At 36.8% G+C, this 17,293-nt stretch overlaps 1 protein-coding gene across 1 annotated transcript in view; it reads left to right on the top strand.

The window, feature by feature from the left end:
- LOC306860263 (elongator complex protein 4) overlaps nt 1-17,293 on the top strand; it is an 84,096-nt gene that overhangs the window by 29,752 nt on the left and 37,051 nt on the right. Inside the window, exon 7 of the mRNA XM_079401874.1 lies at nt 9,805-9,993. Within this exon, the coding sequence (XP_079258000.1) occupies nt 9,805-9,993 (189 nt within the window). The remainder of the gene's footprint in view (nt 1-9,804; nt 9,994-17,293) is intronic.

Raw genomic sequence — 17,293 nt, 5'->3', positions numbered from 1 at the left:
GGCCAAGACAGACACTGGGCAATATGCCCTCTGTCTGTTCATATTCATTAGCTCCTACTGAGAAGCAGGGGAGCTCGGCCCCTCTGGAGGCCCCTCTCAGAAACGGCCCCATGATAGCCCCTGTCTTGACTTCCACATCAGCACTGCATCTGCTGAGCTGCTCTTGGGACCGGGCCGCTTGAGCATACACTTGCTATTTTTAATCAGTTTCCAACTTTGTGGCCCTAATGTGGCTTTTGTCATGCGGTGAGCTCCAGACATGGTCTCCTGACCAAAGTTTGTGTTGGCTTAAAGTAAACAGGCCTATAAGTTTATTAAAGGAAGTCTTTAAAACCACCTTTATTATTTTATTTTATATTTTAGAGATTTATTTTGTATTTACACACATTTAAGTTACACCGTAGGCTTATGTGAACCCAACAAGCGATTAATAAAAAAAGTCTAGTTTAGTTAAAGACAGGAAACCCATGTTGTGTACAGTTTTGTTACATTACATGAAGACATTTGAAAAAGATTTCCAGCGCTTCCTGTCAGTTCTGATATGTCCTATCTTAATAAAGGCAAAAATTAATAAAAAAAAAAAAGATTTCCAAAAACGTTTTTTTTCTTTCAGTTTCAATCTTACTGCAAAAAATAATTAGCATTATATCACTTGCTCACCGATGGATCCTTTGCAGTGAATGGGTGCCAAGTCCAAACAGCTGATAAAAACATCACAATAATCCACATTAAATTTCTTTAAATCTTTTCTGATGACGAAACAAACAGACCAAGGACAAAAACTAATGAATTCTAAAGTATGAATGATTTCTAAAACTTTATGGTTATCATTCACAGTGCGAATGGGCCTTATATAAATGTTAACAATTTTACAAAATATTGTACTGCGCTGTGTCTTAACTTATGATACTCCAGATGTATTTGTTTGTCCAATCAGGAGAAATGCTGATGAAGGTTTTGATTGTCATCTACATTCAGCTTTTCAACTAAATCTCCATATACATCCATGCATGTCAGATAATGCTCCTTTTTTTTTGCTCGCCATGAGGCCAGTAAGTTTATAGTAACTTGCTGAAGTTTTCTTATTTGAATATTCTTATTTTATCATAGTCCCATCACTGACACGAAATCATGCTATTGAAATATATTTCACAATATGTCACAAACAACATTTGACAGCCTATAAAATTGAATTACTCTTTAGAATAATTTTTAATAACATTGGAAAATAAAAATGTTGGAAACCAAAATTTTATTTCAAATTCATGCGATTCCAGTGTTGTTAAATTGTTTTAAACTATAGTTTAAAGTTTAATGGAATCAAGTTCACAAATCAAGTCTTATTCTGATCTGTAGCTTAGGTCTAGTTGGTGTTAGCTCTTTCTTGTTGATGGACACCTCGGCTCCTCACTCTGGAAGTCCTCGATCCCCTGTCAGTCAACCGACAGATTAAGCACTTACATCATCAAACAGTGCCTTTCTGTTGGCAGAGGTTGTAGAATGTGATGAGGTTGAGAGAACATGGGCACAAAGGCAAGAATGCTCAGAATGAGAGCAAACAGGGCAACAGTGAGACTGACTAAAACGTTTGTCAGTTGGGTGACTCAATTCTAGCCTTGACCGCAATGACCTATAAAGTTTGAATAAAATGCACTAACATTGCTGATCATGGTAGGTTTGGCAAAATCATTAATGAAACTTTTTATTTAATTTTCTGTTATTAATTTTAATTTTAATTTTTTCATTCTTTCATTACTGCTAGTTTGAGATTTTTTATTTCTCATTTTTCTTGTATGTTCATGTTACCATTACAAATTGTTAAAAGCATAGAATTTTTTCACATGCACATAACGGGGAAGAGAGTGTGAGCAGTAAAAAGCCGGAGTGTGGCCGAAGGGAAGGAGGAAGTCGGTGAGTCAGGAACACCCTCTTTGTGGAAATGTCAAGCTCAACCCTCAAGAAGCTTTGGAAACGCAGTCAAAAAATGAGGTTTATTTAACTTGAGATGCTTGTGATTGCTGGACGGTGTAGAGGATGTTAACTTTACTGTTTATTGTCAGTGGACGAAGGCTGATGTGAGGAGAACAACCAGGGCGGGAGACAATTCAACACCACAGCTATTTTCAGCTGGTTTATTGAAGATATCTAGCTTCCTTTTCTCTATTTCAAAGATATAAGCAGGCAAATCAGTGATTCACAATACAAGGATTTAACTAAATGAAGGCATTTTTAGAATTATATCAAAGAAAAAGGGAAATTCTTGCATTGGTTGAACTTTTCTGGCCCCTGTTTTAAAAGATTATAAAAGCTTTAAACATTTTGTATTGTATTGTTTTGTATTTTTAATTGTAATTCCTAATTTTTAAGAGTAGAATGTTACGCTTATCAGAATTACTTTTTATCTTTTCTTTTATTTGTAAAACTCAAAATAACTCAAAACTCAAAATTTGTAAAATAAAAATCATAGAAATATTTATCCAATAAAAAAAACTGAAATCAGAAATAGTATTATATTAATATACATGTAAGAAATATAGCATAAATCTAATATTTTTACATTATGATCTGAAAGTAACTTTATTAGGTGTCATTATCAGAATTATGTATTACAATTTACATATATATGTATATGTGTATATGTGTGTGTATATGTATGTATATATATATATATATATATATATGTATATGTGTGTATATATATATATGTGTGTGTGTGTGTGTGTGTGTGTATATATATATATATATATATATATATATATATATATATATATATATATATATATATGTGTGTATATATATACACTCACCTAAAGGATTATTAGGAACACCTGTTCAATTTCTCATTAATGCAATTATCTAATCAACCAATCACATGGCAGTTGCTTCAATGCATTTAGGGGTGTGGTCCTGGTCAAGACAATCTCCTGAACTGCAAACTGAATGTCAGAATGGGAAAGAAAGGTGATTTAAGCAATTTTGAGCGTGGCATGGTTGTTGGTGCCAGACGGGCCCGGTCTGAGTATTTCACAATCTGCTCAGTTACTGGGATTTTCACGCACAACCATTTCTAGGGTTTACAAAGAATGGTGTGAAAAGGGAAAAACATCCAGTATGCGGCAGTCCTGTGGGCGAAAATGCCTTGTTGATGCTAGAGGTCAGAGGAGAATGGGCCGACTGATTCAAGCTGATAGAAGAGCAACTTTGACTGAAATAACCACTCGTTACAACCGAGGTATGCAGCAAAGCATTTGTGAAGCCACAACACGCACAACCTTGAGGCGGATGGGCTACAACAGCAGAAGACCCCACTGGGTACCACTCATCTCCACTACAAATAGGAAAAAGAGGCTACAATTTGCACGAGCTCACCAAAATTGGACGGTTGAAGACTGGAAAAATGTTGCCTGGTCTGATGAGTCTCGATTTCTGTTGAGACAGTCAGATGGTAGAGTCAGAATTTGGCGTAAACAGAATGAGAACATGAATCCATCATGCCTTGGGGAAGTCGTGGCCTAATGGTTAGAGAGTCGGACTCGTAATCCAAAGGTTGCGGTTTCGAGTCTCGGGCCGGCAGGGATTGTAGGTGTGGGGAGTGAATGTCCAGCGCTCTCTCCACCCTCAATACCACGACTGAGGTGCCCTTGAGCAAGGCAACGAACCCCCAACTGCTCCCCGGGCGCCGCAGCATAAATGGCTGCCCACTGCTCCGGGTGTGTGTTCACGGTGTGTGTGTGTTCACGGTGTGTGTGTGCACTTTGGATGGGTTAAATGCAGAGCACGAATTCCGAGTATGGGTCACCATACTTGGCAGTATGTCACTTCACTTTCACTTTTGTTACCACTGTGCAGGCTGGTGGTGGTGGTGTAATGGTGTGGGGGATGTTTTCTTGGCACACTTTAGGCCCCTTAGTGCCAATTGGGCATCGTTTAAATGCCACAGCCTACCTGAGTATTGTTTCTGACCATGTCCATCCCTTTATGACCACCATGTACCCATCCTCTGATGGCTACTTCCAGCAGGATAATTGGTTTCTTGAACATGACAATGAGTTCACTTTACTAAAATGGCCCCCACAGTCACCAGATCTCAACCCAATAGAGCATCTTTGGGATGTGGTGGAACGGGAGCTTCGTGCCCTGGATGTGCATCCCACAAATCTCCATCAACTGCAAGATGCTATCCTATCAATATGGGCCAACATTTCTAAAGAATGCTTTCAGCACCTTGCTGAATCAATGCCACGTAGAATTAAGGCAGTTCTGAAGGCGAAAGGGGGTCAAACACAGTATTAGTATGGTGTTCCTAATAATCCTTTAGGTGAGTGTATATATGTATATGTATGCATGTATGTGTGTGTGTATATATATATATATATATATATATATATATATATATATATATATATATATATATATATATATATATATATATATTAGTGCTGTCAACCGATTAAAAAAAATAACTAATTAATCACACATTTTTCTAAAATTAGTCGTGATTAATCACGCTTAACCCCACCTAACATTCAAGTTTTTAAATAATCTTCAAATGTACACTGTACAAACAACATAAAGACAGTATATTTTTTATATTTCTTTAATGGTATCTTTTTCATGATTGAAGGCCAGCATCACTGATATCAATACTACTGATGTCTCTATAAAAAAATGTTTTTTGCCCCCTGAATATTTAACCATTGACTGTAGCCATTCAGCATTACAGTATAATTGAGAGCTATCAATTTTAACACTTATTACACTTAACGTCTAATTTAAGTGAACTTAAAACAATCTTCACATGAACCCATTATAATAAATGACATATTTAGCTACCTGTGCCCTTCAGCAGAAATATACAGAAAATTAATACTTACCAAACACTAAATTCTAAATTAAATATAGATGAACCCCTTAAAACTATAAAAGTTATTGATTTCCTCTTTTTTTCTTTTGTTCTTGGATTAATAGACATCACAGCAGCTGGTTATTAACTTATTTGCCTGCTATTGCTTTAAAAGCTGCTGCTGCTGCTGAAGGTGATGGGGATCTGACATGCATCTTATTTTCTCACAAATCTCTTTACATTTTCTGACTCACTTCAGGTCTGAAAGTCTCAACTAATGAGCGGATGAGTTGAATTGGGTATTTTAGATGAGGGAGACAGTGCTAGGGTGCCTCAGGACAGTTTTTAAAACCATTTCAGAGACATGTACTTAAATGTGACGCATATATAACATAGGCTATTGCATGCTTGCACACAGTTTAAGGCAGCTTTAATCGCCTTTTTGGTAACTTCATGCCTTAACTGACGGCATAACTACGACATTGCATGCACGTAGTTTCTTTCGCTGTATGATATGAAATGATATAGGCTACAGCGCGCACCGGCACCTTTGTGCGTGTATTTGAAGAGTGCGCGCTACGAGCACAGTATCTTTTATGCGCTTGTTTGACTCGCGTCTGGCGTGGAGGCGACGTATAGAGCACGTGTCTGAAACTTCTCCCGTTTGATGTGGTCATAAAGACATTCTGCATCATCTAAATAAACGCAATCCTTTGCAAGAAAAAAAGAGACAGAGGCAGCAGTTGCGAATGGGGTGGCCAACCCTAGCCCAGCCCCTGCGTTAATTGCATTAAATATTTTTAACGCGTTAATCTGAAAATAATTAATAGCATGCGTTAACGCGCTAATTTTGACACCACTAATATATATATATATATATATATATATATATATATATATATATATATATATATATATATATATATATATATATATATATATATACATGCATATACAGTGAGGTCAATAAGTATTTGATCACCCTGTGATTTTGCAAGTTCTCTTACTTAGAAATCATGGAGGGGTCTACAATTTTCAGCATAGGTGCATTTCCACTGTGAGAGACAGAATCTAAAAATAAAAATCCGGAAATCACATTGTATGATTTTTTAACAATTTATTTGTGAATTACTGTGTCAAATAAGTATTTGATCACTTGAGTCAAAAATGTGTATATATATGTGTATATATGTATATATATATATATATATGTGTGTATGTGTATGTATGTGTATATATATGTATGTATATATATATGTATGTGTGTATATATATATATATATATGTATATATATATGTTATATATATATATATATATATATATATATATATATATATATATATATATATGTGTGCCCTCCATAAGTATTGGAACAGTAAAGACAAAATTGCTCTGTTGGCTGTGGAGTCAAGACATTTGCAAATATGATTAAAAGATGAATATAAGACAAAACTACAGAATGTCACATTTTATTATTAGCCGTTTCAACACATACATGTTTTACCAAATAAAAAGAACAGCACTTTTAGAGTTCATCCCACTCATTGATGTGAGCATAAGTATTGGGACAGTTGAACATAAGGCAGATATAAAAGATTAAAAGCTATTATTTAGTTGCAGATCCCTTGCACACAATCACAGCAGTGAGTCTGTGATCCATAGACATCACCAGACTCTTGGTCTCATCCTTTGAAATGCTTTTCCCAGCCTTTAATGCGGCCAATTCCAATTGTTGCTTGTTTTGGGGAGTTTCTGCCTTTACTCTCCTCTCCAGCTGGTGAAATTCATGTTCAATCGGATTTAAATCTGGAGATTGACTTGAGCAATCTAAGACTTTCCATTTCTTTGCCCTTATAAATTCCTTGACTGAACTGGCAGGGTGTTTTGGGTCATTGTCCTGATGCAATATGAAGCACTTCCCAATGAATCTGGTGGCATTTTCTTGAATATTGGTAGGCAAGATGGTTTTGTACCCTTCCAAATTCATTCTGCTACTGTCATCATACATTAAGTCATCAGTAAAGTTGAGAGGGCCTGTTCCAGAGACAGCCATGCATGCCCATGCCACAACACCACCTCCACCATGCTTTACAGATGAGGTTGTATGCTTGGGATCATTGCAGTTCCCTTTTATTCTCCACATTTTTGCTTTCCCATCACTTAGATAAAGGTTCGTCTTTGTCTTATCGGTCCATAAACACAGCTCCAAAACTCTCCTGGCTCACCTTTGTGCTTTTTTGCAAACTCTAATATTGCCTTTCTATTTTTGGTGCTGGTCAGAGGTTTGCATCTTGCTGTGTAGCATCTGTAATTCTGTGTCAAAGTCTCCTGAGGACAGTAGATTGTCAGAGCATCACCCCAGCTTTCTGGAAGTTGTTGGTGATTTTACAGACACATCTTTTAGGGTTCATTTTCACAGCTTTTATGATTTGTCTGTCATCAACTACTGTTGTTTTCTCAGCCGATCAGGTTGTTGTTGGTTGCTTGTGTCGCTGGTGGTTTCCAAACTCTTGATTTCTCCATGCCCTTTGTTTTTGCTAGAGCTCTAATTGACTTCCTCTTTTGTTTTAGCATCCAAATTGCTTGCTTTTCTCTCAAAGTCAGCCCCCTCGTCTTCATCCTGGTTTGTGTGCGTCATCATCGAATGCAAGATTCAGAATACAGAAGTAATGGATATCACTGATACGACACATTCCCTGCTTTTAATATCTGAAGAATTAATGCAACAGGACACAGCTGATCACTTAGAAAGACCTGAGAGGCAACTGTTCCAATACTTATGCTCACATCAGATAGAGGGATGAATCTCTAAAAGTGCTGAACTTCTTAGCTGGTAAAACATGTGTTTAATAATCCAATAATAAAATGTGACATTCTGTATTTTTGTCTCATATTCATCTTTTAATCATATTTGTAAATGTCTTGACTCCACAGCCAACAGAGCAATTCTGTCTTTACTGTTCCAATACTTATGGAGGGCACTGTATGAGTGTGTGTGTGTGTGTGTGTGTGTGTGTGTGTGTATATGTGTATATAAAATATGTGTATATAAAAGTCTATAGCTTGTCCAAAATGTGTATTTTTATCGAGAGGCTTACTAAAGACTAGATAATTCTAAACTGAAAGTGTGGAAAAGAGCTTCTACCTTTCACATCTTCATAAATATGCATATATGAAGTTGTGCTGCTTTTTTGGGACATCTGAAACTTGTATTGCTGTCAAACCAGTTGCCAGTTTTCTAGTTGTTCTGATCTGAGGTGTCCTCTCGATCTTTATTAAGCAGGTTCAGAATCAGCTCTTTGATGGTTTGTGAATAAGGTTCAATTCTCTGTCAGACTTTGTATACTGTAGAGGGCACATCTCTCATCCATGGCCCCTTAGCTTGGCTGATGTTGGCGGATAATGTGCCAAGAATTTCCTGGCACTTGTTGGAAGCAGACATTTTGGCTCTTAGGTTGACAGCCACATTGTGGACATGTCAGGCAACTGTCCTGATTGGAAGATGTCATCCAATCACTTTTGACCACCGTGTTCCGTTTGACCGTGCTGTTGAGTGGTCTTGGCTGGGCTGTTTGTTTCATTGATTCAAGTTGTTTGAGAGGTACATGACCCTCACTCCAACAGACAAAAGGCTTTTCACTACAGACAGGATTCCACTACTGACTTAGTTACACAAGTCATTGCAAACGTATGTATGACATACTATTTGGGCACTGTTTTGTTTGCTTTTCACCATTCTCTCTCTCATTATGGAGAGAGTATAAATGTGAAATTGTACAATGGTTAATCACATCCTGTTGAGAGTCTCTAATTGAGTAAATTGCTTAAGTGTTGTTTGTGATCTTAAATGTACTTTCATTACTGCAATAAGTACAAGACAATGAGTACAGTTAAAGAAATAGTTCACCTTAAAATTAAAATAAACCTCAGGCCATCCAAGATATAGATGACTTTGTTTCTTCATCTGAGCAAATTTGGAGAAATTAAGCATTACATCACCATTGGATCCTCAGTGAATGTGTGCCGTCAGAATGAGAGTTCAAACAGCTAATAAAAACTAAGCATTAATCCACAAGTAATCCACAGGACTCAATTAACGTCATGTGAAGTGAAAAGCTGTGTGTTTTTAAGAAACACATCCATAATTTAAAGTTTTTAACTTCAAACTGTTGCTTCAGGATAATATACCAGTCCTCTATCCATAATATTGCTTTCTAAAGTGAAAAAGTCATCTTGGCTGAATCAGGAGAGAAATATGCACCGATCAAGCAACGTTTACAAGCGAAAACACTTATAAACAAATACATCAGTGAATTTTGATGTGAGAGGACAACAGGAGGTGGACTTTTTCATTGTGATTGGTTGTCTGTCTTGCATTTATACACATTGAATTTGTTCCATTAATCAATCCATAGCTGTCTTTGCAGTGCAAAGTATCACAAAATTTGTTATGTGTTGATTTTAATGCACAGCAGAAAGAAAGACAAAGAATGCAGAATATAATGACAACAATAAAGATTAATTTGATTCTGATACAGCATTTTACCTAAAACTAACGCTGTTTTTGCTACATTGCAAACTCTAAATTTACATCTAGGTCATACGTTTCACTTGTTTACAAAATTTTTATTTTGCTGCAGAATTGCTACTTACATTTTTCACTACAGTTTTTAGAACTCTATAAGCATCATTGACATGTTACTGTAAATAAATTTCATGCAACACAACAGGTTTTTCCTTGTTTCTCTTTTAAATTAAGGTGCACTTATTAAAATACTGTTAAGATATTCATTCATGCATTTTTGAACACAAAGTTTATTCTACATTGCTTTAATTAAATATTCATTACACAAGCCAGATGTGGATTTGTTCACATGAATTGTACATATACAGATTGTCTCAAAGAATGCAGTGTTTGAAATTCAAATGTTTTTGTTTGTCTTTTTTTGCTCTTCTGTAGTCTAAGGTTCGGAACGTCCTGCGGTTGGGTCTTCATTCTCTGGGATCGGTGCTCTGGGGGGATGATGTGTGCTGTAAGGATAACCCCGCCCACTGCCACGACCTCACTACATTTCTCTACGCCCTCCGAGGCCTGTTACGCACTTCACTCTCAGTCGCTATGGTGACCGTACCCTCCCACCTCATACAGGTATGATTAATCACATAGTTTCTCAGAATCCTTTTATATTATGTTTGTAGTCACCATTAAATGCTGGTATTATTTTTTTTTTTATGATTTATTATTACATTTTCCAAATACACTAGCATTTAAAAAAAAAAATCAAGAAATGAATGTTTTTAGTCAGCAAGAATGCATTATCATTCTATCTATCTGTCATTCTTTCGTTCTGTCTATCGTTCTGTTTATCTGTCCTTCTTTCTGTCTGTCTGTCGTTCTATCAGTGATGACGTCATTGTAATATTTGTGTACTGAACTGTAATTGATTGTCTTTCTTGCATTTATTTGCACACATTTTTCTTCAGCTACTGTATTGCAGTGCATTTTTTTTCCTCCAGTTTTTTATCTGTGGTGTTTGCTAGGGCTATTTCTCATACTGAGGTTTAGGGATGTTAAAATCTTACACTAAGTATTAAACTAGGGATGCAAGTGATACTTTAAATCATGCTGCTTGTTAAGGACAGTTGAGGTCTATCTTTCTCAATTTTCTCAATCAATAAGATTCTACATTTTTATGATCAAACCTGCAAAATTCCATAGACTTATATTGAAAGAAGAACACACAATATTGAGGCACAAGGACATTATAGAGACTTAGGTTTGTTCTAGCAACACCCTCGTAACCACTCACAACACTATTTTGGCAACAGGTCTTGTGCAGACACTCTTCAAAAAAGGTATCTGTTGTAGTTTTGTTTTTTTTGCTATCATTTCCAAATTTTTAAATTTTTATGGCATCATCATGAATGCTAGACTTTTCCACCATCGACTTCCAGAACTAATCCCACAGAACAGCCTTTTTAGATTTTTTTGAACTTGACTGCCAGTCACATGGACCAGCATTAAGGTCACCATAAGTTTGTCGACCCTGGCACACCATAACCGCCCCATGAGCCGGAGTCAAAGAGTCGACCCCCCTCCGTTGTGTGAATGAGGTTCCGCTTGGCTGGGGTTCAGGGGCCTGTGTGTGTATCTGTTTGAGTACATGTATGTTTGGCCTTCAGAGGAGCATCTTCATTGGCGCGTGAACCCACATTCTTTGTCTGAGGCCCTCAACTTTGCATTCAGCCAGCCAATGGTCAGTCTTGAGTCTTTCTGGGCGCTTCTCTCTTTCAGCGTCTCTCGGTTCCTGAGAGGCCCTTTTCTTTGTGCCTCCATTAGCCAACGAGAGTCAGGCCGCAGCCGCTGTGCTCTAAGATCGCTTCAAAAGACAAGATCTCGCTGTTCTTTGTCCGTTAGGAGACAAAGTGCTAAAACCCCTCTCAGGGAGGCTGGGGGGCACACAGCGGTTTTCTGCGGTGGAGGTGGAGTAAATGTTGGTTTGAAAGTAGTTTTGTGGATTGGATGTGATGTAAACTAGTAGACCTATCAGTAAATAACAGTATGTTATGAGGAGGTGAGGTCATAACCTAGTCAGAAACAGATTTGGTTGTCTAATATATAAACACACTACCATTTGGGTTCAGTAGGATTTTTTTTTGAAAGAAAGAAAGAAAGAAAATAATACTTTTATTCAGCAAGGATTCGTTAAATTGATCAAAAGTGACTGTAAATACATTTATAAGGTTACTAAATATTTATTTCAAACAAATCAGCATATTAGAATGAAAGATCATGTGACACTAAAGACCAGAGTAATGGATGCTGAAAATTCAGCTTTGCTATCAAATGAATAAATTTGAAATACATTGCACATGAAAACAGTTATTTTATATATATATATATATATATATATATTAATTAGTGCTGTCAAATGATTAATCGTGGTTAATCGCATCCAAAATAAACGTTTTTGTTTACATAATATATGTATTTGTACGGTGTATATTTATGTATATACAGTATCTCACAGAATATTTATTTTTGTAAATATTTTATTATATCTTTTCATGTGACAACACTGAAGAAATGGCACTTTGCTACAATGTAAAGTAGTGAGTGTACAGCTTGTATAACAGTGTAAATTTGCTGTCCCCTAAAAAAAAACTCAACACACAGCCATTAATGTCTAAACCGCTGGCCACAAAAGTGAGTACACCCCTAAGTGAAAATGTCCAAATTGGGCTTACTCTGAGATGGGAAACTCAGAGTTTTCGGTTACAGAACAGCTCTGAGTAGGTTGACTCTGAGTTAAGCGCGTGCACCACAACTATGAAAAGTCATGATCAGCGGAGCGCCGAAATTACGATTCACCATGGCAACAGCTCCCGCCAAAAAGATGTCAGCGCGCGTCCTTCCGTCAATGCGTAACTTTAATTCTTAATAAATGTCAATAACTTAATAACTGTCACAATATCAGAAGTGAAAACTGTTCATTTTAATGGTACCCCATGGCCAAAAAAAAGGAAAAAGACAAAAAAGAAACTAGAACGTGTCAGCAGGTAAAAATTAAGTATAAAAACACAATTCTATCAAGGTAAAGCTTTAAACATGAAAGGTTCATGGGTGTGGGCTAAATGACTTTACAAACATTTGACATTATCATTCAATGCCTATTTCAATGCGATGCAGCTTTTTCCACATAGTCTAACACTCTTTTCACATAATTAAATATTCTCTAATCCAACCTGTTACATATCTTAATTAACGTAATAATATTAACTACTGACTTGTCGACAGCAAGCACCAGCACCACTTGCAGATGAAGAGGAGATGGTCGAGTATTGAAAGATTTCTAAAATATAGAATAACTTTTGCTTTTGTATTAGGAAATAAAGATGACCAAAACAATTGTGAATAATTTATTTATTTAACAGCTGTGGTGGTGGTTACGGTTCGTACTACCCCCACCATCTGGCATCCTTCCATTCCATACAGTAATCGGTTTCATTTTCATAAGGTGCGATGGTGTGGATATGCTTGTCATCAATGCATCCAACCACAGTGGAAATCCTGAAGGAAAATCTGATTATTGGGTTACTTCCAGAGGTCACAGAAAGATGTTATCAAGTGAATGTCATTTATCAGATTAGCCTCATTTAAACCGATTTCTACACCACTGACCTACAGTCCTGTGATACTCCTCTTTGACGGATTTGTGCCCAGGAAAAAAAGATCAGAAAGAGCATGAGAGCGATGCACACTTTCCTTTAAATCTGCATACAGTGGACTTATAATGTGCTCTGCATCTCCGACATTTTTATTATTTTGCAAATTATCTTCCAGTGGGCTAAGAAATTAAAAAATATTATTGTTTCCATTTGCATTAAGATTCTTTTTCTTACACTATGGTGGACAATTTTACTTGTTTTATGTAAAATGCACTTAAAAGGAAAATCCCCCCAGGAAACAAGACTAAATATAGAAAAAATTTTCATATATACATTGCATATTAAGAATTTTTATATATTTGTACTTGAAATAAGACAAAAGTAAAAAGCAACTCAAGAAAAGCAATTTTGCAGCGTGAATGAATCAATAAGGTATTTAGACTTCACTAACACTTAAAAAGGAGGAGGAGACCGAAAGGAACTCCGGGTTTACCTGAAGAAAACCTGCTCCCGACCAGGTTAGGTTCACAGAATAAGTTACCACAGTAACTGACTCTGAACATAAGTTACCTCTCTTTCAGAAATGGGCTTGACTTACCCTGCTTTCTTGGGTTTGATAAACCTCCCATTTTGAAACAGAAAACCCAGAGTTTCCCTCATTTCAGGTTTAACATACTCAGAGTTTTCACTTAACCTCCTTTCTGAAACGGGCCCCAGAGCTTCACAGGTTGCCACTGGATTCCTCTTCCACTCCTCCATGACGACATAACGGAGCTGGTGGATGTTAGAGACCTTGCGCTCCTCCACCTTCTGTTTGAGGATGCCCCACAGGCGCTCAATAGGGTTTAGGTCTGGAGACATGTTTGGCCAGTCCATCACCTTTACCCTTAGCTTCTTTAGCAAGGCAGTGGTCGTCTTGGATGTGTGTTTGAGGTCGTTATCATGTTGGAATACTGCCCTACTGCCCAGTCTCTGCTTCAGTATGCCACAGTACATGTTGGCATTCATAGCTCGCCAGTGCTGGCAGCACTCATGCAGCCCCAGACCATGACACTCCCACCACCATGCTTGACTGTAGGCAAGACAAACTTGTCTTTGTGCTCCTCACCTGGTTGCCGCCCCACACGCTTGACACCATCTGAACCAAATAAGTCTTGGTCTCATCAGACCACAGGACATGGTTCCAGTAATCCATGTCCTTCCTTAGTCTGCTTGTCTTCAGCAAACTGTTTGCGGGCTTTCTTGTGCATCATCTTTAAAAGAGGCTTCCTTCTGGGACGACAGCCATGCAGACCAATTTGATGCAGTGTGTGGCATATGGTCTGAGCACTGACATGCTGACCCCCCACCCCTTCAACCTCTGCAGCAATGCTGGCAGCACTCATACGTCTATTTCCCTCTGGATATGACGCTGAGCACGTGCACTCAACTTCTTTGGTCGATCATGGCAAGGCCTGCTCTGAGTGGAACCTGTCCTGTTAAACCTCTGTATGGTCTTGGGCACCGTGCTGCAGCTCAGTTTCAGGATCTTGGCAATCTTCTTATAGAAAACTCATCACCAAACACTAATGATTTGTACATGCACTATATGGACAAAAGTATTTGGACACCCCCTTCTTTAGAACAGAAGAAGGCACTTCCAAAACTGTGGTAACAAAGATGGAAGCATAATTCACGTATTTAAAAACTGTATTTACATCTCTGTTGCAACAGTTTTGAAAGTGTCTAAAATGACCCATATACAAGTAATTGGTGTTTGGTGATGAGTTTTTGGCTCAAGGTCTACATTTAAAGTCACACCAGAGGTGTTCAGCTGAGATTAGGACTTTGCTTTATGCAGACCTGTCAATTTCTTCCACACTGACTGAATCAATCATTTCTTTTTGAACCTTGCCTTATACACAGAGGCACTGTCATGTTAGAATAGAAAAGGGCCCTGTCCAAACTGTTGCAATAAAATTAGAAGCACACAATTCCCTAGAATATCATTATATGCTTAAACATAAAGATTTGTTCTCATGGAAATGACTAAAGTAGTCAAACCTGTTCATTAGGGGGTGACCCAATACTTTTGGCATATTATATCTTATGTTTGCATAGGACAGTGGGGTAAGATGAGTCAACTATCAATTTTCAGTAATTTCTTTTCTCTTCTGACAAAGGTTTTGATACCTGAATGTATTGTTTGTGAGTTTGGGGTGGGAAGGCTAAACTGTAATGACAAACCATGTTGTTGTTGTTGTTGTTGCAATGTCTTTTAATTCATTTATGCTTTACCTTTTAAAAATACAATGTAGCGTTTGGATATTCAGTGATTTAGTCTTGAGGTAATTTATTATGCAACAATATCATGCAACATTTTTGTAATGAAAATTACACTTCAGTGTAAACCTCTAAACTGTACATCTGCTTCTAGAGGTTTAGAGCTTGAAGAGAAGTTTTTAATGTACAGTAATATTACTAGCATACTGTCTGATGGATCACTACTTGCACTACTAAACTTGGGGTCAACTTTTACAGCTGTTGTGTTAATCTTCCATAAATTGCATTAGCACCTCGTCTGAAATCCATCAGATGTGACTTGTAATGAAAAGTCCTGTCATGTATTTTTAATGTCGACAGGAAAGGGCAAGGCATTGAAAGCCTCCTCTGACGAGATTAAAGCCACAGTCCATCTGAAACTTTAATCAATCTCTGTTCAAATAGCCATAGTCCACTACCACACACACCTACAGGTACAGCCGCTGTCGGGTCAGGACCCTAGAGACCCAGTCTGAAGAATGACCGCTTCAGAGACTGGAAGGAAGTTTAGTGAAGAGCTGAACAGTTGTCATGGCTAAAGTTAGCATTTCGATGTGACTTGTAGAGCAGTTTAATTAGTAGGACTGCATACAATCTGTGTCCAAATTGGCAGAAAGCAAAGGCTAATTATTCACAAAATTTTACACATTCGCTGTGTTCTTTACTAAATATTTTATTTCCTACTTTAATCATACTTTCAGCCACCAAGAAGACATTTTCATGTAGCATGAACATATTTTAACATCTTTGCCATAATTCCACAGATTTACTCATAAAATAGTTCCACATATGTATAAACGTATATTAGATCTCATTCATGAAACAAATTTGTGCCATTGTTCTTATTCTTAAAAACCATTTTATATTAAACTGAGTAACAATTGATGTAAAGTATTCTGAATATATATATATATATATATATATATATATATATATATATATATATATATATATATATATATATATATAGAAACTTGATGTACTTGTGTATCATTAAATTAAGCCCTTGTTTAAAAGATAATTTTAAAATTCTCTTTAATTAAATCTGAGAAAAAAATCATTAATTTTTGTTTATTATTTATCAAAGCGGAACGGAATGTAATAATGGACTGCATAAGCAATTTCTAGATGCATTGCTTTATGTTTTGCGTTGCACCTATAATATTTACATTTAAGGAGCTTAACATGATTTGTCTTTGGGAAATGTATATTATTTTTACATTTTTCTTTACATATGCAATTTTCAAAATATATTTCAAGAATGTTGCTAAATCAAAGATTTATTCTGTGTTGTGAATTTTTAATTCACAGACATATTGTTCCTTTTATCTTTTTAAATTAATGTTTTTTTTTTTGTTTTTTTTTTTTACAAAGGCCAAAAACGTGATTCAAGTAATTTAACCAATTCAACTACACATAATGTTTCCTAGTGTAGTTATGAATTATAAATAACACAAGCAGTAGATTTAAAACTGTCTCTTCCACTAATTTCGTTAACCTGTCTGTTTTATTAAACACCATCCTGGACTTGAACCTTCAATATGCTGGCTCAACTCTTGTAGTAGCATTTTTTTGTTGTTTTGTATACTTGTGTGATGAAGCTGAGTTAACGGCGACTGTCACTAACACAGTTGCTTGGGTTCAATTTTTTTATGCTAGATTTGGGAAAAGGGTCACGGCTGCGTACACGAACAGAGCATGCTCTCAAAGTCCGCTGTATGAGAGGAAGGGAGGAAAAGAGAAAGGAGGAAAGAAAAAAAGAAAGGACACGGATGCATGAAAACTGCATTAGGCTTCGTCAGCTGCTACAGAGAGGGAGCGTATGAAATATTCACAAGTGGCATAGAGATTAATTTTTCACAACGGCCTTATCTTTCTGTCTTTCTTTGGAGTGTTCCCTCCTTTTTGAAGAGACTCTGTATTTGTTTTTGCCAGGAGGCGGCGCTCTCAACAGATTTTGATGTGTATTTGTGCATTTT

This window comes from Barbus barbus (assembly GCF_936440315.1).
Source record: "Barbus barbus genome assembly, chromosome: 1".
NCBI classification, from domain to species: Eukaryota; Metazoa; Chordata; class Actinopteri; order Cypriniformes; family Cyprinidae; genus Barbus; species Barbus barbus.
The sequence above is the reverse complement of the archived record's forward strand: the minus strand, read 5'-3'. Positions and strand labels throughout refer to the sequence as shown.